Source organism: Canis aureus, chromosome 37, assembly GCF_053574225.1.
Source record: "Canis aureus isolate CA01 chromosome 37, VMU_Caureus_v.1.0, whole genome shotgun sequence".
Classification (NCBI taxonomy): Eukaryota; Metazoa; Chordata; class Mammalia; order Carnivora; family Canidae; genus Canis; species Canis aureus.
The window spans coordinates 16,310,476-16,335,275 of record NC_135647.1 but is presented as its reverse complement, the minus strand read 5'-3'; the positions used below and the strand labels follow the sequence as shown (position 1 = coordinate 16,335,275).

The 24,800-nt window shown below is 45.0% G+C and overlaps 3 protein-coding genes across 7 annotated transcripts in view; 2 read left to right on the top strand and 1 right to left on the bottom strand.

Moving 5' to 3' along the window:
* Nucleotides 1–24,800, top strand: part of GCNT2 (glucosaminyl (N-acetyl) transferase 2 (I blood group)) — an 82,914-nt gene that overhangs the window by 24,297 nt on the left and 33,817 nt on the right. The gene's annotated exons all lie outside the window — the stretch shown is intronic.
* On the top strand, nt 517–23,880 carry LOC144306622 (N-acetyllactosaminide beta-1,6-N-acetylglucosaminyl-transferase-like). The gene is made up of 2 exons (XM_077886066.1): nt 517–1,625; nt 22,759–23,880. The coding sequence occupies exons 1-2, from the start codon at nt 707–709 to the stop codon at nt 22,923–22,925; spliced, it is 1,086 nt and encodes a 361-aa protein (XP_077742192.1). The 5' UTR covers nt 517–706; the 3' UTR covers nt 22,926–23,880.
* On the bottom strand, nt 3,253–24,603 carry LOC144306623 (uncharacterized). 5 transcript variants are annotated; one of them, XM_077886067.1, is made up of 3 exons: nt 24,282–24,603; nt 6,927–7,038; nt 3,253–3,900 (listed from the first exon to the last, which is right to left on the bottom strand). In XM_077886067.1, exons 1-3 carry the CDS (start codon nt 24,399–24,401, stop codon nt 3,755–3,757), a joined length of 378 nt encoding a protein of 125 aa, XP_077742193.1. In that variant the 5' UTR covers nt 24,402–24,603; the 3' UTR covers nt 3,253–3,754. The 5 variants fall into 5 exon arrangements, 1 of the variants encoding a protein (XP_077742193.1); XR_013373717.1 differs by lacking the exon at nt 24,282–24,603 and adding an exon at nt 8,443–8,580 and having other exon boundaries at nt 3,254–3,896; XR_013373716.1 differs by lacking the exon at nt 24,282–24,603 and adding an exon at nt 7,416–7,674 and having other exon boundaries at nt 3,255–3,900.

Below are 24,800 nucleotides of genomic sequence, written 5' to 3'. Positions count from 1 at the left end.
TCTTGTTCTAGAAAAAGGTAGGGCGGGCCCCAAAGCATTACAAAGGAGCCGCGATGGATGCTGTTGCTTTTCATTTCAGATCTTGTCACCTCGGTGGCTTTTGTCATTAGAGCATTTTTTTTTTCATTAAGGGTTTGAGAAGGGGGGCCGCGCTGCATCCCGTGGATTGTGCAGGAAGGGTCGCAGGGCCAGGTGACTGCCAGGAGCCACCAGAGGGGACAGCCCCACGGGACAGCGGCCTGGGGATGACTAGCAGGAAGCAGCACGCCTGCCAGAGCACATTATTTCAACTTTGGCTTTCGCTGGGCTAATTCCCTGCGTGGCCAAAACGAGGGTGTGGGGGTTGGGGGGGGCAGACACACGGGCAACTCCAAGGCAGGACATCTGAGAAGCCAAATCTGCGGGGGGACAGGAGCTGCCGGAGCTGGGGGGCGGCGGCCAGCAGGTGCAGGCAGGAGGTGGCGGGGGGGAGGCTGGGCTTCGGGGACCTGCCACCGGGCTGTGGACAAAGGCGATCCAGTAGCAGAACGAGGCTGCTGGTATCAGCCCGGGGAGGCCTCCCGGGTGACACTGGCTCAGTTCCCCGCGCTCCCTCGGGCCAGGAGGCACCGGAGCATGTGCCGAAGCCAGGACTCCGAGGCAGAAGAAAGTCTGGGGAAGGACTTGCCGATCCTGGCCGTCTTGCAGCCTCGCCCCCCTGGGAGGCATGCCTTCATCCACGCGCTACCTCTTCATAGCTTCCGTCTCCTGCGTGGTCGTTTTTATCGTGTGCTACATGTTGGGTCCTGGGGGAGAGCAAAGCTTCCAGAAGCTGAATCACTCGGAGGCTCTGATGCTGACTCAGGTTTGCACATCCTTTATCAAAGGCAAAGCGCCGTTCCCGTGGAGAAACAAACTGATGATCCACCAGAGGACTTCGTGCAGGGATTACCTGACCCGGAGCCACTACATCACGGCCCCTTTATCTAAAGAAGAGGCTGACTTTGCTTTGGCGTACACCATGGTCATCCATCACCATTTCGAGACCTTCGCCAGGCTCTTTAGAGCCATTTACATGCCCCAGAATGTCTACTGTGTGCATGTGGATGAAAAGGCGACAGCTGAATTTAAAGATGCAGTAGAGCAGCTGCTGAGCTGCTTCCCCAACGCCTTCCTGGCCTCGAGGATGGAGCCCGTGGTCTACGGGGGCATCTCCAGGCTCCAGGCCGACCTGAACTGCCTCAAGGACCTCGCGGCCTCCCAGGTGCCCTGGAAGTACGCCATCAACACGTGTGGCCAGGATTTCCCCCTGAAGACCAACAAGGAGATCGTTCGGTATCTGAAGGGTTATAGAGGGAAAAACATCACCCCCGGGGTGCTGCCCCCCAGTCACGCCATCGGCCGCACCAAGTACGTCCACCGGGAGCACCTGGGCAAAGAGCTTTCCTATGTGATCAGAACCACAGCGTTGAAACCACCCCCTCCCCATAATCTCACCATTTACTTTGGCTCTGCCTATGTTGCTCTATCAAGAGAGTTTACCGACTTCGTCCTCCACGACCCACGGGCTGTTGACTTGCTCCAGTGGTCCAAAGACACTTTTAGTCCTGATGAACATTTCTGGGTGACGCTCAATAGGATCCCAGGTATGTGCGATTCCGTGTTTCACATAATGGCACGTGGTGTACTTGGAAAGGCTTTTCAAGAGCCTGGTCCTTCGTAGTGGACGTAGAGGATGAAAAGTGAAATCCATGGTTCTCGCTCTGGATCCTTTCCAGACGCAGAATCGGGGCCTGGCGTGGCCAAGTAATACCTTTCAGCAGTATTGCCTGACAACTGATCATGGTCTCTTGTGTGCATCTTGCTACATCTTTGCCACAATAGGTATTACTGTTCTCAGTCCATGGTGGTGGTCTTGCTCTCCCCCAGATTTGTCAGACTCGCTCTTACGCCAGGGCCTTGGCCTCAGCCAATCTCCTTCCTACCCCCAGACCTTTATAGGCTTTTTGTCAGCCAGATGTCTATAGCTCACAGAGGTTGAGCTCACCACCCCACCCCACTGTTCTTCTTTCAAAGGAATTTGGAACAACCATTTTTTTCATTCGGAATAATCATATTTACTTATTTGCATGGGTTTGTTCTTGGCCTCCTCTGCATTATAAGCTCCATGATGTTGGGGTCATTTTCTATCTTGTTATCTACTGCATGGTGGATAAATTAAATAAATGATTGAGTGATAGAATGAATGAATGAATGAATGGACAAGCATAAGGCTTCACACCATGGTTGTCTCCCTAAGACCCACTGAATTGAAAATATTTGGACTCATACATATGCTGTATCACACGTGTAGAGTTTTGTGGGTTTTTTTTTTTAACATCTTACTTCAGATCACAAATGAGATTCTAGGAGCAGCTCCTTCTCTCATCAAAACATTTCTGCCTTTACTAATGGACGAGATCAATTATTTTTTAAGCTACATAAAACATGATAGGATTTCCTCTGAAGGAAATCGCATGCTTTGGACTCAATAAAAAAATACAAAATGGATCTCTGATGAACTCAACAGCATTATTATAGCAAGAGAAAAGCAATCATTGTTCTGGTTTTGGGGGGCTGCCAACTTGGAAACACTGGTAGGTGCTCTCAGGCTGCAGGGTAGGGCCTGCTGGGCGATAAACATGCCAGTATTCTCTGGAAAATACCGTGTTTGGTCTCTGAATCCCAGGGTGACTGGCCTGGTGAACAGGGTTTGCTCTTGTACTGTGAGCTCTCTCTCTCCTGACCTCCCTCTCTGCATGACCCCACTTTCACCTCTTGTCTGTTGTTCCATCATCTGCAGATAATTTGGGCGCTTCAGGGCCTTAGAGGCTAATTTTCATATTTAAATATGTAGTCCCTTTCTGTTCTCACTATTCCCTTTTGATGTCTAAAAAGTCAGTACTAGCTATGTGGTTTCTTACATATGGTCTGAGATGAAGGCATTTCATGAACTTAACAAAATCTGGAATCTCTCCTTTTTAAAAAACGACAAATGTGGATTTGGGCTGGAGTTAAATGTTCCTGGTTACTGTGACAGGTGGACAGTCAGTCTGTCAAATCAATAGAAGAAAACCAAGGGAAGAAGGAATCTTTCACCCTCTTCCTTTTTTTTTTTTTTTTAAATCTCCTTAGCCTCCTTCTCCTTTCCAGCCCTAGTCCAATAGACAAGGTGAGAGACCAAGATTGATATGTAGATAAGCACAGGAGAGGAAAACATTTTTTTTTAAGATTTTATTTATTTATTCATGAGAGACACAGAGAGAGAGAGAGAGAGAGAGAGAGAGGCAGAGACACAGGCAGAGGGAGAAGCAGGCTCCATGCAGGGAGCCCAATGCGGGACTCGATCCTGGGACTCCAGGATCACACCAAAGGCAGGCGCCAAACTGCTGAGCCACCCAAGGATCCCGAGGAAAACATTTTTGCCATAGGTTTGTCATATGCTGCTTTATAGCTTCTCAGAGCAACTGTATGACTCCTTGTAAGTCACATAACCTCTTGGAAACTCAAATCTCTCCAACTACCAAATGAGGGCCCAGGTAAGAAGACCCCCCTTTGTCTCTACCTATGCCTTTCACTGCAGAAGACCCTGGAATTTGTAGGAAGGTAAAAATTCTGGTGAGTCTGGATTCTGGGTTGACCATTAGCCTTGGTGAATGCATTCCATTTCCTTTGGAGGAAAGGAAGAGCTCCCCCAAAGACATCCTCCAGGGAGGAAGGCAAGTACCACACAGGATCAGTGATCCCTCAGGTGTGATTCTGCAAGGGATGCATTACAGTCTAACAGGACGTCTCCTGCAGCTTTGCCTCCTTCCTTTCCGAGACGCTGGATGGCATCCTGGTTCAGGGAGAAAGGATATCCTGCTTGTAGGTGGGGCCTTCCTGAATTGCAAGTTTAAAAAAAGAAAAACAAAAACCAATTCATCAAACGCTCTAACCCATGCTGGATGTCTCCATCTTCAAAGGCAATGTAAAATCCAATCACACACTCAAGTAACTCCGGGGTTTTATGCTTGAGTATTCCTCGTGACTTGAGATTTAGTGTGTAAATTTGGTTCTTGGTTACCAACCAACCTTTAACGATAGTAGCTCTTCTGTTTTCAATGTCAGGTTAAGAAAAGAAAAAACGAGTGGGAAATATCAGAAAGGGAGACAGAACATGAGAGACTCCTAACTCTGGGAGACGAACTAGGGGTGGTAGAAAGGGAGGTGGGTGGGGGATGGGGGTGACTGGGTGACCGGCACTGAGGGGGGCACTTGATAGGATGAGCACTGGGTGTTATGCTATATGGTGGCAAATTGAACACCAATAAAAAATAAATTTATTAAAAAAAAGAGAGAAGAAAAGTCCTTCCGCAAGCACAGTGTCAACATCTTTTCTCAAAAAATTAAAGTACAAATAGTGTTGTTCCTTTCCTCCTTCAAAAGTCCCTTCCTCTCTTCTATCACACATCCTAAATTAAAAGGGTTGTGCTAGAAAGACAGTGCATGGGTGCATCAGGTTCTCCAAATCACCCACAAGAGTAACAGGACCAAGAACATGACTAGTTCCTTATAATTAGATGACATCAGAAAAACAAGTGAAATTGGTTTAAAGTTGGTAAGTAAGACTCAATAAAAAGTACCTTCACAGAGGTAGCACCGAATCACATAGCTTCATGTAGCTTTTTTTCCCCTGATGTTCTCTTTCTATTGAGAAAATGATTTCTCTCTTGGTTTTCAACCCCTAGGCTTTTCCCATATTGCAATGGAATTAGAAGTGGTATTGAAATGGGCCAGAAAGAGTCCCTTGGGGAAAAGAGGCCCCAGTCTCACATCCTGCTTCAGCAGTGGCATCGTTGGAATGATGCCACTCTATGTGGCTCCTGGACAAACAGTCTAGACCTCTCCCTCAGGCCATATTCCCAAAGAAAACCCTCCAGGAGCACAATTTTCAACATTTCTCTGATTGACACCACAGAACACCAGGCTCTGCTTAGCAATAGTCCACCTTGAATTCTGGTGTATGCTTTTATTTTCTAACTGATTAGATTTTTGTAATCATTGATCTGTGTCACCTTGGAAAAAGACCAAGTTCTCTAACTTTTCTGGTTATTCCTATAACATTGTTTTTGGCCTACCTGCCCCATGGTGGCGAGCCAGAGGCCATTTAAGTCTTTGCTTTCAATCTTGTGGACTTGATTAGTATCTGCAGAAACAGCTATTGGGCTGCTGTTTTGCAAGTCCATTCCCGTGGCTAAATTGTCTTCTGGTCCCACTTTAGGGCCGGTCCTTTCCCAGCTACTTCCCCCACCACCACCCTCTCTCTCACGTAAGTTTGTTCTTTTGAATTTTTGCTCATGCATTACTCTGACCTTTCTCATGCCATGCGGTTTTTCTTCCATAAGAATGTTTTCATTTGCCTCTCTTCCTTTTTCCATTTTGTATACATTTTTTTTTCAGAGCCCCTTCTTCAAATAAATTATCTCAACCTCAGAAGTGACCGCATGATCACATTTCCGCATTTTTCAAATCTAAAAATAGCGTGTTTCCTACTTCAATTTATTTTGCTTTTTTCACTTTGAGTTTTATTTATATGGGCACATTCTTTGGGAGTGTGCTCTGACTCCTTAAGTGGCAAGTGACAGAAACACAACTGAAAGTTGCTGAAATAGATCCCAGAACCCCCGGGTCACAGAATTGAGATGCTCAAGGGCTCCAAATAAAGCTAGATGCAGAGTGGAAACAATGTATTCAGGACTCTCTCTTGCCAGGTTGTCTCTCTGGGGGGTTAAAAACCATCCCTATTTCTCCAGAGCTAAAGGGAGGTCTGAGTGATGCTCAGTGCTAGAATTAGGAAAGTCCCAGGTGCACTGGAACAAGTTGGTCACCCTCTCTTTCTGTGTCAGCCCCATTCAAGAAAGTCAAGAAAGGCAAGAAAGTCTTTTTCCTGAGAGTTCCAGCAATAGTTTAAGAGTCCTCAGATTGGACCTCCTCAGTCTCAATTCCTATCCCTAATTAAACTGGGTGGGGAGGGGGTGCAGTGAAGGATGCTGACCAGTTCTTCTTGGGTCACTTTCCCAAAGGGCAGGCAATGGAGGAAGATGATTCCTTAGGGTGACACTGGTGAGGTGACAGCACAACTCCCCACTGCAACATGGATCCTGGTCCTGTGGGCAGAGTGCTAATGAGCATCTCCACCTGGTCTTAGAGGGGTGAGATTTAGCTGAGTTACAAAACTTTAAGCCCTTGGGCAATTGTAATTTGGAGAATACTAGTTAAATTACTTTCTTGGAGGTGGCATGATCTCAATAAGCTTATCCTTTCTGCCTCATAAAAGCATTTTTTAAAAGATTTTATTTATTTATTCGTGAGAGATACAGAGAGAGAGGCAGAGACATAGGCGAGGGAGAGGCAGGCTCCCTGAGGGGAGCCTGATGTGGGACTCGATCCCAGGACCCCAGGGTCACGACCTAAGCCAAAGACAGATTCTCAACCACTGAGCCACTCAGGTGCCCTAAAAGATTTTTTTTAAAAGATTTTATTTTTAAGTAGTCTCTATACCCAACATGGGGCTCAAATGCACAACCCTGAGATCAAGAGTCACATGCTTGGGGCGCTTGGGGCCCTTGGGTGGCTCAGTTGGTAAAGCATCCAACTCTTGATTTTGGCTCAGGTCGTGATCTCAGGGTCGTGAGATCGAGCCTCAAGTCAGGCTCTATGCTCAGCACAGAGTCTGCTTGAGATTCTCTCTCTCCTTCTCCCTCTGCCCTTCAACCCTGCTGTCTCTCTCTCTCTCACATAAATAAATCTTTAAAAAAAGAAACCTCACATCCTCTAGCAAGTGAGCCAGCAAGGCACCCCCATAAAAATATTTTTAATAATGTTCCTTTGTTATGTTCAAAGAATATTTTGCGAAAAGTACTTACGCGTGATCTCCTTTAACCCCTGTAAGACCCCTATAAAAGGACCATCGTTCCCATTTTGCAGACGAGAAACTCGAAGATCAAAATACGTGACAAAGGCAAATATTTTGTATACCTAGCAAGAAGTAAAAATAAAAAGAAACATGTAAAGGAAGGAGAGGTGAGACCTGTGTTAATACATTTAGATTAAATGGCACCGAGTTTTATGAATTCTTCATTTAATTGTTGCAAAAACTGCAAATGTTCAGAAGATGCAAGTTTGCTAATTGGTTAAGTCTCTTTAAGCTTGTGGAATGGTTATATGGCTGGGGCCACCCAAGAATGTCCTGTCTTGTTCCTTATGTCATCTGGATAGTTAGGCCATTTTCCGGGAACTCGGGCTTTTCCGTGTGAGTGAGAGGTACAGGAAAAATGAGGAGCCTATTTACTGAACATCTGCCAATGGGTTTGTCTTATCTTAGTTTAATCTCAAGAATCTTGTCTGGTCAGTACCTGAACCCGATGTGAAGATGGAATCGGAAGGGTTGAGTTATGTGCCTCGCTCCAAAAGCAGAAGGCACGGCGAAGGAGAGAGCACCTCAAATCCTGCACACTTGGACCTCAGCCTACATCCTCACTTTTGTGTGTCCTCGAATCCCACACCATCCTCTCTGAGCTCTGCCTCACGGCCTGGGCTCTCTCTCTCTCCCTCTCTCTCTCTCGGCAGTTCTCATTGCCTCATCTCTGTGGACCTGACTTTCCCTAGAGCTTGGGTTCCAAGGCTTGGAGAGACCCAGGTTGGAATCTCAGCTCCTCCTTTCCCAGCCACGTGGCCTGACATTTATTTAGAAAAAAAAAAAAAAAAAAAAGCACAGTCTTCAAGTAGTAGAGCAAAGGTATTGAAAGCCTGGGCAGCCTGGAGCCAAACTGCTTGGATTTATTTATGTATCTTTAATTTTTTAATTTTTAATTTTTTTAAAGATTTTATTTATTTATTCATGAGAGAGAGAGAAGCAGAGACATAGACAGAGGGAGAAGCAGGCTCTGTGTGGGGATTGAGCCTGATGTAGACCTTGATCCCAGGACCCCGGGATCACGACCTGAGCCAAAGGCAGACACTCAACCACTGAGCCACCCAGGTGTCCCCAAACTGCCTGCATTTAAATGCCTGTTGTGCCATTTACAAGCTGTGTGACCTTGGATAGGTTACCTGAACTGGGGGCCTCAGTTTCCCCATCTATAAAATGAAGAAGAGAGTAATATTTACATCAATATTTACATCACATCAAGCATGTGAAGCTTAAATGAACTGGGCCAGTGCCCTGCGTTAATTTTTATTACTGTTACTGTTGTTATGATGTCTTCATCTATAAAATGCATATTCGTTTAATAAATATTTGTGGAGCACCTAGATACTAGGCTCGGCATTGGGGTATAGTCCTTTACAAGACAAATAAGGCCCCCCCACCTCACGGAGCATATATTCCAGACGCGGAACACGGATAAGAATAAGCAGACAGATAAGATAATTAGAGATTACCGTAGATGCTCTGAAGGAAACGCAGGCTGGTCAGAAAGGGACCCATGGAGTGGGTCGGGGAAGGCTTTTTGGTGTAAGTAGCACAAGAGCTGCGTCTCCTAAATGAGAACGAGCCAGCCAAGCCCTTGAGAAAGAGCTTCCAGGCGGGAGGGGGGGGGGCAAATGTCCCTGGGGGAGCAGGAGATCTGGGGGTTCAGGAGCTAGAAAAGCAGCCAGTGTGTCGTGGCCAAGTGAGTGATGGTGAGTTCTGGACCTGGCATGAGGTGGGCCCGGCCCTCATGTGACGGCCACGGGGATGACATGACCTGGCAACAGGCAAAACAAGACGATGAGTATAAGTTCTTGGCACCGGGCTGGATACAGACTAAACAGTCAATAAACTGAATCTGGCTCCCTGCCTCCTCTGCACCCCTGGTGCTGCCCATCTGTGTCCCCTTGCCCCCCCTCCCCCCAACACTCTCCTTTCTTTCTAACTGTGTGGGTTTGAACTCGGTAAGTCCACTTACACATTTTTACCGTATGGTCCTACAAATGTATTTTCTCTTCTTTATGATTTTCCAAATAGCACCTCCCTTTGTCTAGGTCACTTTATTGTTGGAATATCGTATACGATACGTATCATTTACAAAATTTCTGTTGTCTATGTGTCATTGGGAAGGCTTCCCGTCAACAGTGGGCTATTCATAGTTAAGTTTGGGGGGAGTCCAAAGATGTTTGTGGATTTTCTCCTGCACCAGTGGCTGGCACCCCTGAGCCCTGCAATGTTCGAGGGTTGACTGTATTTCCCCTGACTCCATTCCCAGCCTACTTTAACCCATCCTCCATAGTGACAGGATGACCTTTATCAAAACTGATAATGCAAAAAAAAAAAAAAAAAAAAAGTTGATCATGCAATCATCTCTCTCCTGGACAACCTTCAGTGGAGCCTCATCATCTCCAATATGACATCTCAGCCCCTTCACTGGGCACAGGGCATTCACTGCAGTCTGGCCTCTCAGCCTTTCAGCACCTTCTCTTGCTATGCACCCCATCCCATACTGTACTCCAGCTCTACCAGATGACTTGTGAGTCCCAGATGTGCCACTCCCACCCTCCCTGCCTTGACTCATGCCAGTCCCCCTGACAGGATCTCTGGGCTTTTCTTCCCTCTCACTCATTTGACTGACATATGACTTTTTTATTTTTTAAGATTCAGCTTAAAGTCATTCTGTAAAAAGACTTTCCTAATTCTCACTCCTGGGGACTCACTCCTCCCATACCACACTGTACTATCCTTAGTCTTGGAGTGCTGTGTTTGTGTTCTCCGTAGCCTTCTAGGCTGAGCTTCAAAGGTAGAAGCTGCACCTGCTAGTTTTTGTTTTCTTTATACCCAGCACAACCCTTGGTACATGAGCAATGCTCAATACAATGGAGTCTCAACTTATATTCATTTCACTTGCACAAACTCAACTGCTTTCACACATACACATGCACACACACACGCACACACACAGTGTGTGTAAATTTTAATGGTTTTGCCATTCTGCCCTCCATTCCATCCAGTTTGTCTGGGGCTCAGAGTGAGAATGAGGTGGATTCTACTTATACCCACCATGGGTTTGGTTCCCACAGCTCCCTAGTGTTAAAGACATCGTGTACATCTCATAAGATAGCTCCTCAGCTCGAGCCAACTTCTTCATCTGGCTCTTGTTAGAAGAAACCACCCTCTGGACTAAGATTTAAGGGAAAAATCAGTTGTGTTGGGATTATGGAGACTCTGTGTCATCTTAATGTGGCACATTCCCAAGGGATTTCTCCAGAGGAATTTTGACTGAATGTTGTTTCCCCTTTATACACTGACTTTTCAACCTAAACTCCCTGTAGGATGCACATCCTTCTCTCAATATATCGTGAGTTTATTGAACGGCTGGTCATTAGCACAGTCAGAACACAAATTCAGTTTGTCTTAGGGCTAATCCAGTGTTTTGTCTCCTCCCTACAGTTCATGTGTAGAATTGTTCTTTTCTGTAAGTCATTTTTACTTAGAAAGGCAGATAGGGTAAGAGCCACAAGGAAATAATTACCGAAGATTCAAGCCAGTAGTCTTTGAATGATACTTTGTCATGGCAATTTTTTTTCTTGAGGACTGTCTAGTTTTATTTATTTATTTATTTATTTATTTATTTATTTATTTATTTAATTTATTTATTTATAATCTGTTACATATTGGAAGAAGTACATGATCTTTTTAAAGTTTTATTTAAATTCCAGTTAGTTAACATACAGTGTGACATTAATTTCAAGTGTACAACATAGTGATCCCGCACTTGCACACACCACTGGGTGCTCGTCACAAGTGCCCTCCTGAATCCCCATCACCTCTTTCACCCATCTCCCACCCACCTCCCCTCTGGTAAGCATCAGTTTGTTCTCTATAGTCAAGAGTGTGTGTCTATGGTAAGTTTGCCTCTCTCTTTTTTTCCTTTTGCTCATTTGTTTTGTTTCTTAAATTCCACCTATGAGTGAAATTATAGGGTATTTGTCTTTCTCTGACTGATTTCGCTGAACATAATACTCTCTAACTCCATCCATGCCATTGCAAATGGTAAGATTTAATTATTTTTTTTAATAGCTGAGTAATATTCCATTATATATAGATACCACATCTTCTTTATGTATTCATCAGTCAATGGATGCTTGGGTTTTTTCTGTAATTTGGCTATTATAGATAATTTTGAGATAAACATGGGGTGCATGTATCCCTGTGAATTAGTATTTTTGTATTCTTTGGGTAAACATCTAGTAATGCAATTGTTGGATCATAGGGTAGTTCTATTTTTAACTTTTTCAGCTATGATTTCAACACTATGGAAAGGCTATCATGTTGCCAAATGTGTTAAAGGGCATTGCTTTTATAATCTCTCTTTGAGAAACTTGTATTTAAATGAATAATTTTGTTCTTTTCATACTCTTGGTTACTGACTATTGAGTTAAGACTTGGTTGATAATTGATTTTAGAGTCACTATTCTCAGAGAAATTCAGAATTGGGGAAATTTGAATTTTTAGGAAGCATCCCCGTGGAGTCTTTCCTCAGCTTGCTTTTTTTTTTTTTTTTTTTTTTTTTTGGCTCTTACTGTTCTCTTTCCATTGGTGATTCTAATTTATGTCTACAGCTCAACACTGTTTGGGTACTAATGCATCATAATCCTGCATCACGCTCCCCATGCCCTCTCCTACTTTTCTCCTTGTCTTTTGGATATCTCCTCCTGAGACTCCCACTGGCACCTGCTGAGATGCTTCCCCTTCCACCTCCCTACTCCCACAAACCCAGGTCTCCAGAGTCTCTCTAACTGGTACCAACATTCTCCCCTGTTAGCCAACGCCTTTCTGCCCCATATCTAATCAGCACATTCTGTACATTCTGTCTGGGATGGTTTCTAGTGAGTATCACCCCCCTGTTTCCATCACTACCACTGAAACTCCAGCCCATCGTGCCTCTCAAATAGATTGTTAGACCCATCCAAGTGGGCTCTCTAGCTCAGGTCTCTCTCTTCAAACCATTCTAACACTCTTGACATATTTTTCTAATCAAGGCATGGCTCTAAGAATAACTTCTCAAACCCAATGCTTCAGGGAGTTCCCACAGCTTATTGAATTACTCTGTATAAACATCTCAACATGGCGTATTGGATATCAGCATATTCCTAGTAAATATCACCTCATTATCACAATATCACTTCACTGTCAATTCCCACTGCTGCTTTCCTTGAAAAGAATGTTCCAGAAAAACCACTGTGCCTTGTGTTCCTGCCTTTGGCACTTTTCTTCAGGTCATCTTCTCTACATGGACCATTCTCCTCCACCTCTCCCATTTAAATAACGGCTTTAATATGTCTGCATTCAATGGCTTGTCATTTAGGAAGCTTTTCCTGATTTTGGTTTCCAATTATACACTTTGTAAACCTTTACTGTAACTCCTTTATGTCATTCTACAGTCTTCTGTACATTATAATTATGTGAATATCATATTGCCCTGACTGACCTTTTACATTTTTGGCAGTCCAACATAGTGAGCATCCAGCGGGATGAGAATAGTTATTGAATTGATTTAAATGGAAATATTTTTTATTCAAATATAATTAACATGTAATGTTATATTAGTTTCAGGTGTACAACATATTGATTTAACAATTCTGTACATTGCCCAGTGCTCATCAAAATAAGCGTTACCCCTAAATAAGTGTTACCCCCAAACTATTACCCCTCCTTGTCTGTTAACACCTATCCACCCCCTCCCCCCCACCTTTCTTCTGGAAACCACCAGTTTGCTCTCTGTATTTAAGAGTCTGGGTTCTTGTTTGTTTCCTTTTGTATGGTCTTGTCAAAAATGGCAAGATTTCCTTCTTTTTTAAATGGCTGAGTAATATCTCATTGTGTATACAGACACACACACACACACCACATCTTCCTTATCCATTCATCTATAGATGGACACTAGGGTTGTGTCTGTGTCTTGGTTATTGTAAATAATTCTGAAATAAAAGGAAAGGTGCATTATATATGTCTTTTCAAATTATTAGCATTTTCATTTACTTTGGGTAAATATCCAGTAGTGGAATTCCTGGATCATATGGTAAGTCTATTTTTAATTTTTTGAGGAGCCTCTGTACTGTTCTCCAGAGTGGCTGGACCAGTTTGCATTCCCACAGATAGTACATGAGGGTTCCCTTTCTCCACATCCTCACCAACACTAGTTTGTTTTTTTTTTTTTTAATTTTAATCATTCTGTTGGGTGTGAGGTGATAGTTCATTGTGGTTTTGATTTGCATTTCCCTGATGATGAGTGATGTGGAACATCTTTTCATGTGTCTATTGTTCATCTGTATTTTTTATTTATTTGGAGAAATGTCTGTTCAGGGCCTCTGCCCATTTTGTAGTCGAATTGGTTTTGGTTTTTTTTTATGATAGTCACAGAGAGAGAGAGAGAGAGAGAGAGAGAGAGGCAGAGACACAGGCAGAGGGAGAAGCAGGCTCCATGCACTGGGAGCCCGACGTGGGATTCGATCCCGAGTCTCCAGGATCGCGCCCTGGGCCAAAGGCAGGCGCTAAACCGCTGCGCCACCCAGGGATCCCTCGAATTGGGTTTTTATGGTGTTGAGTTTCTGTGTTCTTTACATACTTTGGATATTAACCCTTATCAGGTATATCATTTGCCAATATCTTCTCTCATGTAATAAGTTGTCTTTTGTTGCTTTCCTGCACTGACAAAATTATTTTGGTATAGTCCAACAGTTTATAGTTTACATATTTTTTGTTTCCCTTGTTTGAGGAGACATAGCTAGAAAAAATGTTTCTACAGCCAATGTCAAAGAAATTACTGTATTCTAGAAATTTTTACCATTTCAGGTCTCACATTTAGGTCTTTAGTCCATTTTGGGTTTAGTTTTGTGTATGGTGTAAGAAAGCCAATTTTTATTCTTTTGCATGTAGCTGCTCAGTTTTCCCACCACCACTTGTTGAAAAGACTGTCTTTTCCCCCTTTGTATATTATTGCCTTCTTTGCCATGGGCTAATTGACCATAAGCTGGAGTTTATTTCTGGAATCCCTACTTTGTTCCACTGATCTATGTGTCTATTTTTGTGCCAGAACCAAACTGTTTTGATTACTACAGCTTTGCAGTATATATTGACATCTGAAATTGTGATACTTCCAATGCTGTTCTTTCTAAATGGAAATAATTTTTAGTATGCCCCTCAGCCCTGCTGCCCAGTGCAAATCATCATCCCCTCCACCACCAAGGATCAGTTTCAGATAGCATTTTCTACTTATGTTCAGACATTTCCTGAAGTCTTTTCTGCTCCTGGTCAACAGCAATGGGACTATTCTTTCTCCTTCAGTTTTTCCAAAGCATCTTGCTCACCTTGGGAACGCTTCGCAATGCCAATCTTATTTTGGGAACTGTACTGGCTCAAGCCAGACTATGCTTCAGTCTGAAGCATTAGTTCATGCCTGAGCTTACCAAATTGGTGCCTTACTCTGCACCAAAGAAGTAAAAAGAAAACCTCAATAGTAGAGGCCCTGCTTTAAAGATCAGATCTGGGTTTTCATAAATCTGCTTTTTTCTTTTAAGATTTATTTATTATTTGAGAAAGAGAGAGAGAGAGAGAAAAATGAGAGAGAGAGTACAATGGGGAGGGCCAGGGAGTCTTAGGCAGTCTCCACATTGAACACAGAGCCCAATTCGGGGCTCCATCCTTCGACCCTGAGATCACAACCTGAGCTAAAACCAAGAGTCAGAAACTCAACCAACTGGACCACCCAGATGCCCCATAGGGCTGTTTATTTAATGGAATTAACTCATCAATTGATAAAGGAAATGACCTTGCTAAGATTTTAGGTGATTTTTTTTTCTGAGTAGACAATTTGCAATCTTAGAAAGTTACATACAAAGCAGTAAATAGATTAGTTTCCTAACCATTTCTTCGTGTGGTTTCTCAGTGCCAGAGCTGTTTATAAGCTTGTCTTTCCCTCATCCTCTGACCTGCAGAGTATATGACATTCTTTCTTGAGATGCTTTTGGACAAAAGCCATCATTAGTGGCAGAAGCTTTTCCCCCAAATCTGTTTATCCCGTATCCACATCAGTGCCATGTTTTCAGAGAATAGATGGATGATATTCATTCCCCATAATCTTTCTTTTCAGCCAGATTTAAAAGATCAGAACTTAATTGTGAATACATTGGAGGATAAAACTGCCATTTTTACATAGACTTATTTATTTTAGAGAGAGCTAGAGAGCACGTGTGCATGTGAGCACAAGCAGGGGAGGGAGAGAAGGAGGGGGAGAGAGAGACACTCCAGCAGACTCCCCACTGAGCATGGAGCCTGATGCAGGGCTTGATCCCACCATCCTGAGATCATGACCTGAGCCAAAACCGACTGAACCACCTAGGTGCTCCAAAACTGCCTATTTTTACTAATCAAGCTGCAGATACTCAGATCACCCTAATGCATTGGCTTCCTGCCATCATCAGTCACCTCTTCTAGACGCTTCCTCTTTAGCCACCCCCTTCCTTAGCCCCACAAACTCATTGGATTCCTCTTTCATGAAAGTCTATAATTCTGACCTCAATTCAAGTCAGAGCTCCTTGGGAGTCTACAGAAGGAAAGCCCTCCTGCCCAGGACCCCAAACACTCTCCCACATCCCATGTGAAAACTGTCCAGCTAAGACCCTGAAGTCCTGGCTAAGTGTCAGGCAGTCTCCTGGAGAGGCTGCACACCCCCATGTGGGTTCTCCTTTCCCAGGACTTTGGTCTATCTGAGCTTACCTGCCCTCCACCCCACCTCCAAAACTTCTTGATTTTATCTCGGGTCAGTTATCCTGCCACATTTTGGACTTTCCTCTGCATTTAGTGAATCGAAACAAAATTCCCCAGTGCAGTTTTCTGTAAAGACAGCCTCCTCTTTATTCTGGGCAGCATTTAGAATAATCACAGCATTTAGAGCTGAAAGAAGCCTGAGGGAACGTCTACTTCCAATCTTAAGGGTGTACAAATTTGGAAATTGAGAGCCGGAGAGCTCAAATGGCTGGTTGACTCTGCTGCTCTGTAAATAAGTGAACATTTTCTGGCTTTATTGCCCATTTGTTGCAAATGTTAAAATGAGCATTTTTATTCATAAGAACCCCCCTTCCCACGTTTTTCTATTAGTCTCCTCTTAATAGAAAAATGTCTCTCAATTCACATGTGATGTGAAGGGAAGGGATTTCAGAATCCATTAACACTTTAATAACACTTATTTTCCTTTCAGGTTCTCCCTCCATTACCCAGGTTGTTATTAAGACATTTTTATATCCACTGGGGGAGCATCTGTGCAGGTAGCACAACTGACTTGTGTGTTCTCTTTGTTCGTGGTGAAGCTATCCCACAAACACTAATCACTTTGTCCCCAGTCCTCAGTGGTTGGGATATGTGGGAAAGGGGTATGCAGTTTTTATGCATTACAGTTTGCAGACTTTTGATGGCCTGTATGCTCCACAACCCAGATCAGTGGTTTGAACATTTCTTTTCCTCCCACACTGATCAGTTATTTTTTAAAATTATGTATTTATTGGCGGGGTGGGGGGGTGCAAGAGGCGAGTGTGCCAGGGGGAAGGAAAGAGGGAAAGAATCTCCAGCAGACTCCACTGAGTACGGAGCACGTTGTGGGCTTGCTCTCATGACCCTGGGATCACGACCTGTGCTGAAGTCAGGAGTCAGATGCTTTACCAAGTGAGCTACCCTCAGCCGTTGAGCATCTGCCTTCGGCCCAGGGAGTGATCCTGGAGACCCGGGATCGAGTCCCACTTTGGGCTCCCTGCATGGAGCCTGCTTCTCCCTCTGCCTGTGTCTCTGCCTCTCTCTGGGTGTGTCTCTCATGAATAAATTAAAAAAAAAAAAAAGTGAGCCACCCAGGTGCACCTGGTATTTTCTTTTTAACCTTTTTTTCCCTTTTTTTGAGGGGGGGAGGGGGAGAGGGGAAGAGAGAGAATCTTAACCAATGCCCAGCATTGGGTGGTGGAGGAAGGACTTGACCCCAGGACACTGAGATCATGATCTGAGCTGAATTCAAGAGTCGGATGCTTAACTGACTGAGCCTCCCAAGCACCCCACACACTGATCAGTTATTGTATACTCTTTAGTCAAATATATTTCAGCTGTGAGTGGGTAAGACTGCTGGTGTCTAGCGTGACCCATTCGTCCTGGTGTTCCCAGGACTTTCCCAGCTGTGGCACTGAAAATCCCACTTCCCCAGAGGTCCCTCAGTCTTGGGCAAACTGGGACAGATGGTTACCCTAAGTGCTGCCCCAGCACATTCCTCCTCACTTCCCAATGCCAAGGTCATCTCAGGATCAAGAATTAGAGCCTTAGATACTTGTGTTCCATAGAACAGCACTGATCAATAAACTGGGGGAAAGTTAGAATCAAACCACTCAGGTATGCAGCTTCCATTATACCAAAGACTCATTGGAAGGTAGTGATTGAAACTGTACTAACAGTCACGAGGGCCCTAACCAAAGCAGCCTGGGACCAAGTGTACTCTATTTATAACAAGTTTTCCATTGTTTTTGAGGAGAAGGGATAAGAGTATAAGGAAGTCATTCAAAAGGATAAGTTGGTACACATAAAATCTGAATCGAAAACCATGTTAGCCAGTGGGAGAATCAAATGCAAAGATCTTCAATAAACTGCACAGGACATATCTTGGAGAAAAATGTGTTCCAGCTCTAATGTCTAAGAAAGAAGTGTCTGCTTTTTGGGATTGATCCAAGCCCTCTGTCCTATAAACAGTCTAAACCCAAGTTAATAACAGGTTCTGTGGGAAAAAAAGCTAGTAGGACAGTGGTTTGAATAAACTGAGCACAAGTCAAGAATTTAATAGAGCTATTAAAAGTAGAAGTTGGAGGGAACCACTGCCTATCTCTATTTTAAGACTGTTTGGCTCCCACTTATTTGAAAATGTTAAAAAGATAAAGGGTATCTTCCAGATACAGATCTCTGGAAGCTGCTGAATGATAAAATGTCTCTTAGTAGAAATACCATCCCCGTTGCAATGTCAGTGCGATGTTCAAAAATATGGAGGTGGAGGAGTTTGGAGGTAGTTGGTATTAGAAGGGAGGCAGGAGACTATCCTGGATCTGGACGGACCTTGGACATGCAAGCTCCCTTCATGAATTTGCAATCTTTTTTTCCCTCAAAGGAGATATTTAGAAAAGGGGCAGAGGAGACAGTCACCCATCCCATTCCTTGAAACTTAACAGCTTACAACCAACGATATAATTTTTGTTTGCATTTTTTATTTGATTTTTACTTTTGTTTTTGTTTGGGCAATTAGAATGAAATCTGGGGGATGCCTGGGTGGCTCAGTGGTTGAGCATCTGCCTTCAGCTCAGGGCGTGATCCCGGGATCTGGGATTGAGTCCCACGTTGGGCTTCTTGCAGGGAGCCTGCTTCTCCCTCTGCCTGTATCTCTGCCCTTCCCTCTCTCTGTCTCTCATGAATAAATAAACAAAAATCTTAAAAAAAAAAAAAAAGAATTAAATCTGGGCGATTAACCCCAGAAGGGAAAGAACTTTGATACCTGAAGCAGGCTTCCAGGGAAGTAGGACAAAGAGTGTGACCCCAGAAGAACAAGGTGGGCTAGGATGGTGGTATGTGGCATAGCAGAAGAAGATGCAGAAGAAGCCTTCTTAGCCAGATTTACTTTCCACCACTTGGATAGACTACTCGTTTTTTAAAAATTGGGAAACTAAGGCACAGTGATCCTAAGAGACTTTTTCAGGGTCATGTAGAAAGCAGCAGAGCCTTGTGAGTTGTTGTTGTTGTTGTTGTTGTTTTTGAAAGATCTATTTATTTGAGAAAGAGAGAGAGAGAAAATGAGCAGAAGGGACAGAGGGAGAAAGAATCTCATGCAGACTCCCTACTGAGACTGGAGCCCAACATGGGGCTCTATCTCATCACCCTGAGATCATGACCTGAGCCAAAATCAAGAGTCGGACACTCAACTAACTGAGCCACGAAGGTGCCCCCAGCATAGGCAGCAAATGACCCTTCAAGCACAGCTGCTGTGCTGCACTAAACATACCTAAGAAGGCAGGCAGGGCAGGTAGTTTCCTAGTTGAACCAAGTTTACCAACAGAGAGATGCCTTAAGATGTGTTGAGTAATTCTTATGTGTCTTTAGCAGACACATTGTTTTAAGCTCTTTTTATGTCCCATACTATTTAAATCTCTTTAGAACTCTATGTGATCAGGCTTCTTAACATCTCAATTTTATAGAAGAAGGAAGGACACTGAGGTACATAGTCCAGTGCCCTGCACTCTAACCCAGATGGTGTATATAAAAGGGCTTCGTGCAGGTGTAAGGACCAACATTACTTTTTTTCCTCTTTTTTTAAATAATAAATTTATTTTTTATTGGTGTTCAATTTGCCAACATAAGAATAACACCCAGTGCTCATCCCGTCAAGTGCCCCCTCAGTGCCCGTCACCCAGTCACCCCCATCCCCCGCCCTCTTCCCCTTCCACCACCCCTAGTTCGTTTCCCAGAGTTAGGAGTCTTTACCAACATTACTCTTTGCCCTCATTTCACATTTCTTTATCTGGAAAGACAAGACAGAAATTACACAGGAATTACAGGTGACTGCAAAGACTCCAATATTGCAAAATGTGGACCTTAGAGGAACATAATTGCAATCTAGAGCAGAGATTAGCACACAACATAAAGCCCTTGGGCTAAATCTGGCCCCTATCTGTACTGTCCACAAACTAAGAGTGACTTTACATTTTTATATGGTTGGCGAAGAATCAAAAAAAAAAAACTGGTGAAGTGGAAATTACATGAACTTGAGATATCAGTGTTCACAAATAAAGATTTAGCAGGACACAGGCACATATTGTTATAGTTACCTTCATGCTGTGAAGGTAACAGCATTGAGTGGTTTCATCAGAGGTCAGAAGTCCCACAAGCCTAAAATATTTACTACGGGGCCCTTTACAGAAAAAAATGCTAAAAAAAGAAAGGAAGAAAGGAAGAAAGAAAGAAAAGAAAGAAAGGAAAGAAAGGAAAGAAAGAAAAGAAAGGAAAGAAAGGAAAGAAAGAAAAAAGAAAAAATGCCAATGCCTGATGTAGAATCATGTGGTCAACATAATTACCTAATACTTTCAGCAAAAAATTTGTCATAATTGTGAGGTTATTAAATAACTGAACACCTCCCCTTTTGTGCAGAAAATGGCTAATTAAAAAAAAGATTCTGAATAAACAGTTCACAAATGACTTTTTTTTTCAATTTTCTTAAGGATTTTATTTATTTATTTATTTGAGAGAGAGATCTCAGGCAGAGGGAGTTGCAGAGGGAGAGGGAGAAGCAGACTCCCCACTGAGCAGGGAGCCCAACTCGGGGCTCCATCCCACGACCCCTGAGATCATGACCTGAGCTTAAGGCAGATGCTTTACGGATTGGGCCACCCAGGCACCCCCACAAATGACCTTTTTAAATAGCATATCCAGCACACATGGATAAGATATAGAAATACATTTATATTCTTATTCACTACATGTTAGGACTCTGCTTGTTTTCAGACAAGATCTGGTTGGCCCAATGTTTGCCCTGATCTTTACGATTGTCAAGCTCTTTCATACACATTAACTTATTTGATAATTTACAAATACTGGAGGTACCAATCGACTGTAATAAAATGGTCACCAAGCTGTATGAGTGGCAGTAACCCTTTAACTGAATGATTGTGCACTGCTCTGCTTCTGGAGTTTTTCTGGAACCTACCTCATCTTTTGTCTGCCACCCATTGCTGACAATGGCATGCCCCGATCTCCCAGTGCTGCATCTCTCTTCTAATTTGTGACTTTTTTTTTTTAAGATTTTATTTACTTATCCGTGAGAGACACAGAGAGAGAGAGAGAGAGGCAGAGACATAGAGGGAGGAGAAGCAGGCTCTGTGCAGGGAGCCCGATGTAGGACTCGATCCCGGGACCCCGGCATCACGCCCTGAGCCGAAAGCAGACAGTCAACCGCTGACCCATGCAGGTGTCCCTAATTTGTGGCTTTTTATCTGCTTAGTTCTGAGTGGGTTTGTTAGGATTGTGTCTAAACTAAAAGTTCATAGGCTAAGTCTCAAGAGGGATTCAAAGGACATGACCTTTAATGCTTAAAGCGAAGATGATAAACTGGGATCCTTTGGGCCAAATGCAATCTTCAGGATGCATATGTATGCGTGCCCTTGTGTCTTAAAAATGTGTTAGTTACTTGGTAACATTGAAAGAGTTTGGGTTGTTTTTCGTTTAATATATAAAAGTCAGATTTCTCAGCTAAAAATATCTGAAGAGCTAGCAGCACTGGCCCGATGACCAGCATGGCATTAATAGCCAGCATTGAGAGGGAGCTGCTTGCTTTAGGTGGGACCCAGGCTCCTCACTGTGGTCCCCACCCTCCCTCTATGGCCATGACACCTTGGCCAAACATTGGCTGCCACTCCTGAACTTACGAGCCCCGTCTCTCCCTTCCTCCACCAGCTTCGCTTCCTCTTTTTATTTATCTTCCTATACACATTCCAGTGTGAGTCCAGTCCACAGAGTTGTGATCGTTGTTCTGGCTGCTGGGAGATCTTTTCTTGTCTGCTTTCTGTGTCTCCCCTGAAGCCAACGTGTTGGGGGTTGGCAGACTGACCCCTAACGGTGTATGCTTGGTGGAGATGTGGGGGACCCAACCAAAAGCATCACCTTGATTCAGTAGCAATAATTAAGCTGAGAGAAGCAATCTGAGGTAAAGGAGGACTCTAAGCACTTGGAAAGGAGTCGGGCCCGGATTCCTCCCCGGCTCCCGTGACAACTGAACCAGCATTTGCAGTTACCTCTCATGACCCAGCCAGGGCTATGTAGCTCCTAGAAGGTTAATGAGAACTATGGCAACATAAGGGAAAGACATCCCACCGTGTTCTCAGAAAGCCCCAGATAGCCTTGCCTCTTTCTTGACTGTTCAGCTGAGCTGATTATGTGCTGCTAGCTGCCATCCCGGTGCTGTCTTCTTGTTGGTGATGTTAAAAATTATCCTGGGACAGAGAGAGGCAGGGAGTGTGATATAGAATGTCTACATGACGACAGTGTTCAGAATGTTAAGCCAACTCAAGTGAACAGAGCAGAAATAGTGTACTGGGTGGAAGTTAATAGCTTAGCCCGCCCAATGGTTTGCTAGAAGAAAATGCCTGTTCAGTTGCCACAGATACCAAGCAAAACAAACCTACCCGCTGGGCTAAGTGCTTAGCAGGCATCCCATTTTCTTTTTTTTTTTTTTTAACTTTTTTTTTTTTTTTTTTTTTTTTTATTTATGATAGTCACAGAGAGAGAGAGAGAGGCAGAGACACAGGCAGAGGGAGAAGCAGGCTCCATGCACCGGGAGCCCGATGTGGGACTCGATCCCGGGTCTCCAGGATCGCGCCCTGGGCCAAAGGCAGGCGCCAAACCGCTGCGCCACCCAGGGATCCCCGGCATCCCATTTTCATGTCAGGTTGTTCGTCTAAACCACTGTAAATAAGGCAGGACAGACTATAGGAGGGTTTCTGGGGTGCTGGCATTTTGAACCATGAATCACCTCGCACCACTCCGTGTCCCATTTGCAATCGGCCTCGGCTAAATCATGATTAAAGATGTGCTGAGTTTTATTTGGAGGGGCATTCCACCGGGCTCCCTCTTGTACCAAGGCTCAAGGCTAAAAGGGGGGAACAACCCATGGAACCTATAATCTCTCTTGCCCTCCTCAGCACTTCCCTTTCTGCTCTCCCCAGGTCCGGCCAAGGATATATTTTGCAGAAAAGGGTGTGGCTTAATAAGAACAAAGGGAAGTGAAGGCACCCAAATGGACAATTCAGTTCTTCTCTTCCTATGGCCATATTTCTGCGATGGGAAAGGAAAAGAGCGAGATTTAGACTCCCCTCTTTTTCAGTGGGAATAAATCAACCCAGTGGGAAAGCCTGAGCAGGATGTTTCTCTTCTCTATTACTAAGAACAGAAGTCAAAGTATCAGTTCATTCACAGGGTCGGTCGGAAATGTTGGATATTTTTCAAAAGAGAAATGACAACAGTAACTGGCAATGGGTGTTGAACATATGAGATCATATACACAAACCCCGAACAGGAGTCCTCTCATTCACTGCTCCTCACAACCACTCGAAATGGGAACCACGGTGATTTTCCATCTCACAGATGAAGAACCCAGGGCCAAGAGAGGTTAAATTACTTTATCCTGGTCTCACAGCTGGTCACTGACCAGTGGGGATTTGAAGCCAAATAGACTGGTTTCAGCATCTGGACAAGGGAGCTGCGGAGTGCAGGTCTCTGGCTTCTATCCAGCTGAATGACTTTGGGAAAAAAATATTCTTATTGGCTTCCATTTCCTCATCTGTAAAATAAAGGGTCATGTTAGATGATCTTTAAAGTCCCTGCCAGCTCTCTGAGTCTGTTTGCAAATCAATATCGGTCATCTCCACGGCACTGCTGTCATTTATTAGCTCCGCGAATTACAGTAAGCTAAGGGGCGTGTGGGACAGCAAGGGGGGCAGGGAGATTGCTGCGTTGTACACCGAACCCCTTCCTAACAGAGGCACCTGCTGCCATTGCCACATGGTGCCCCGACGGGTAGGATGGCTGGGTGACTGCCCGGAGATGGGAGCAGGCCGCTGGTAGCATCCCACCCAGGCTGCCACAAGTGGTTTTTGAGCTGGCCCACTTACCTTCCCCCAGAAACGTCCTTACCGCCCTCCTAAGTCTACCACGGGCTCGTGTTTGCTGAGTGCTCCAGGCACCTGGCACAGGTGAGCTATGACAACCCCTCTGTAATGTGACCAGACCTGCTTCCCTTCCTGCCTCCCCTTGAGTTACACTGACTGAGACTTCCAGGAATTTTGCAGCAGCCCTGAAGCCTTTGTTCTTGCTTCAGAGTAAGGAAGTGGGGGGGGGGGGGGGGGGGAGGGTCTGGGTGGGAGGGAGGCTCCTTTGAGTTCTGTGAAATGACCTCCAATCAAGGTGTCAGCCTTTTCGGACGACCCAGTGGCCAGTGACGCCACGTGCTGCAGATGCAGATAATACCGAGTCATGAGTTCGTGTGAAATGGGAACCCGCCTTCTGGGAACGGCGACCATCCCCTTGCCCCGCGGCGTGCAGACTGAGGTGTGACTGTTTCGCCCGTGGCAGCCACGCGGCTCCTTTGGTGGCACAAGCCAGGGCAGTGCCGGGTCCCTTCCACCCTCCTCCCGGGCGCCCCCCCCAACCCGAGGGTGGGATTCTTCTTTCCCTCTCCCCACGAACCTACCCAAGCACGTCCAGGCGCTGGAACCGCGTCGGAAACGGTCTCATGTGACCCAGGGCGCACCCACGTCGCCCCGGAATCTCCTAACTCACACCCTACGAGCGCATCCCCCGCACCCCCCATCCGCGTCCGCGTGCCCAGAGGTAGAAATGCCACCGAAACGCAAACGACGGGCTGCGGAACGGGAAAAGGGAATAAACCCTTTTATTCCTAAAATCGGGGTGGAGGGTGGGGTGGGGTGGAACGGGAGTCCTGAGAGCGCGGTTTGCAAGGGCCGCCCGCGGGCTGCAGGGCTGAGCGGGGGCGGGGAGGGAGCCTGAGGAGCGACGGGAGGTCGGATGGGAATCGATGGGATGGGAGGAGGCGGGGGGAGGCGGGGGGAGGCGGGGGGAGGAGGGGGCGGGGGCGGGGTGAAGCCAGGGGAGCTCGGCCCGGGTGGACAGGACGATTCCAGAACGCGGTTTGCCGAGCTCCGCCGCTTGCATTTCGTATGCAAATGAGGAGGGCACCTCGCGGGCGGCG

Bases quoted from the DNA above. Each gene is read 5' to 3' on its own strand.
- LOC144306622 (XM_077886066.1), top strand. From the start codon at position 707: ATGCCTTCATCCACGCGCTACCTCTTCATAGCTTCCGTCTCCTGCGTG. The intron at 1,626-22,758 runs GTATGTGCGATT...TGCTCTCCCCAG, and splicing joins GACGCTCAATAGGATCCCAG to GTCCGGCCAAGGATATATTT.
- LOC144306623 (XM_077886067.1), bottom strand. From the start codon at position 24,401: ATGGGGGGTGCGGGGGATGCGCTCGTAGGGTGTGAGTTAGGAGATTCC. The intron at 7,039-24,281 runs GTAGGTTCGTGG...ACTTCTTGCTAG, and splicing joins CAGCGCCTGGACGTGCTTGG to GTATACAAAATATTTGCCTT. The intron at 3,901-6,926 runs GTAAGTACTTTT...CTTGCAATTCAG, and splicing joins GGGGTTAAAGGAGATCACGC to GAAGGCCCCACCTACAAGCA.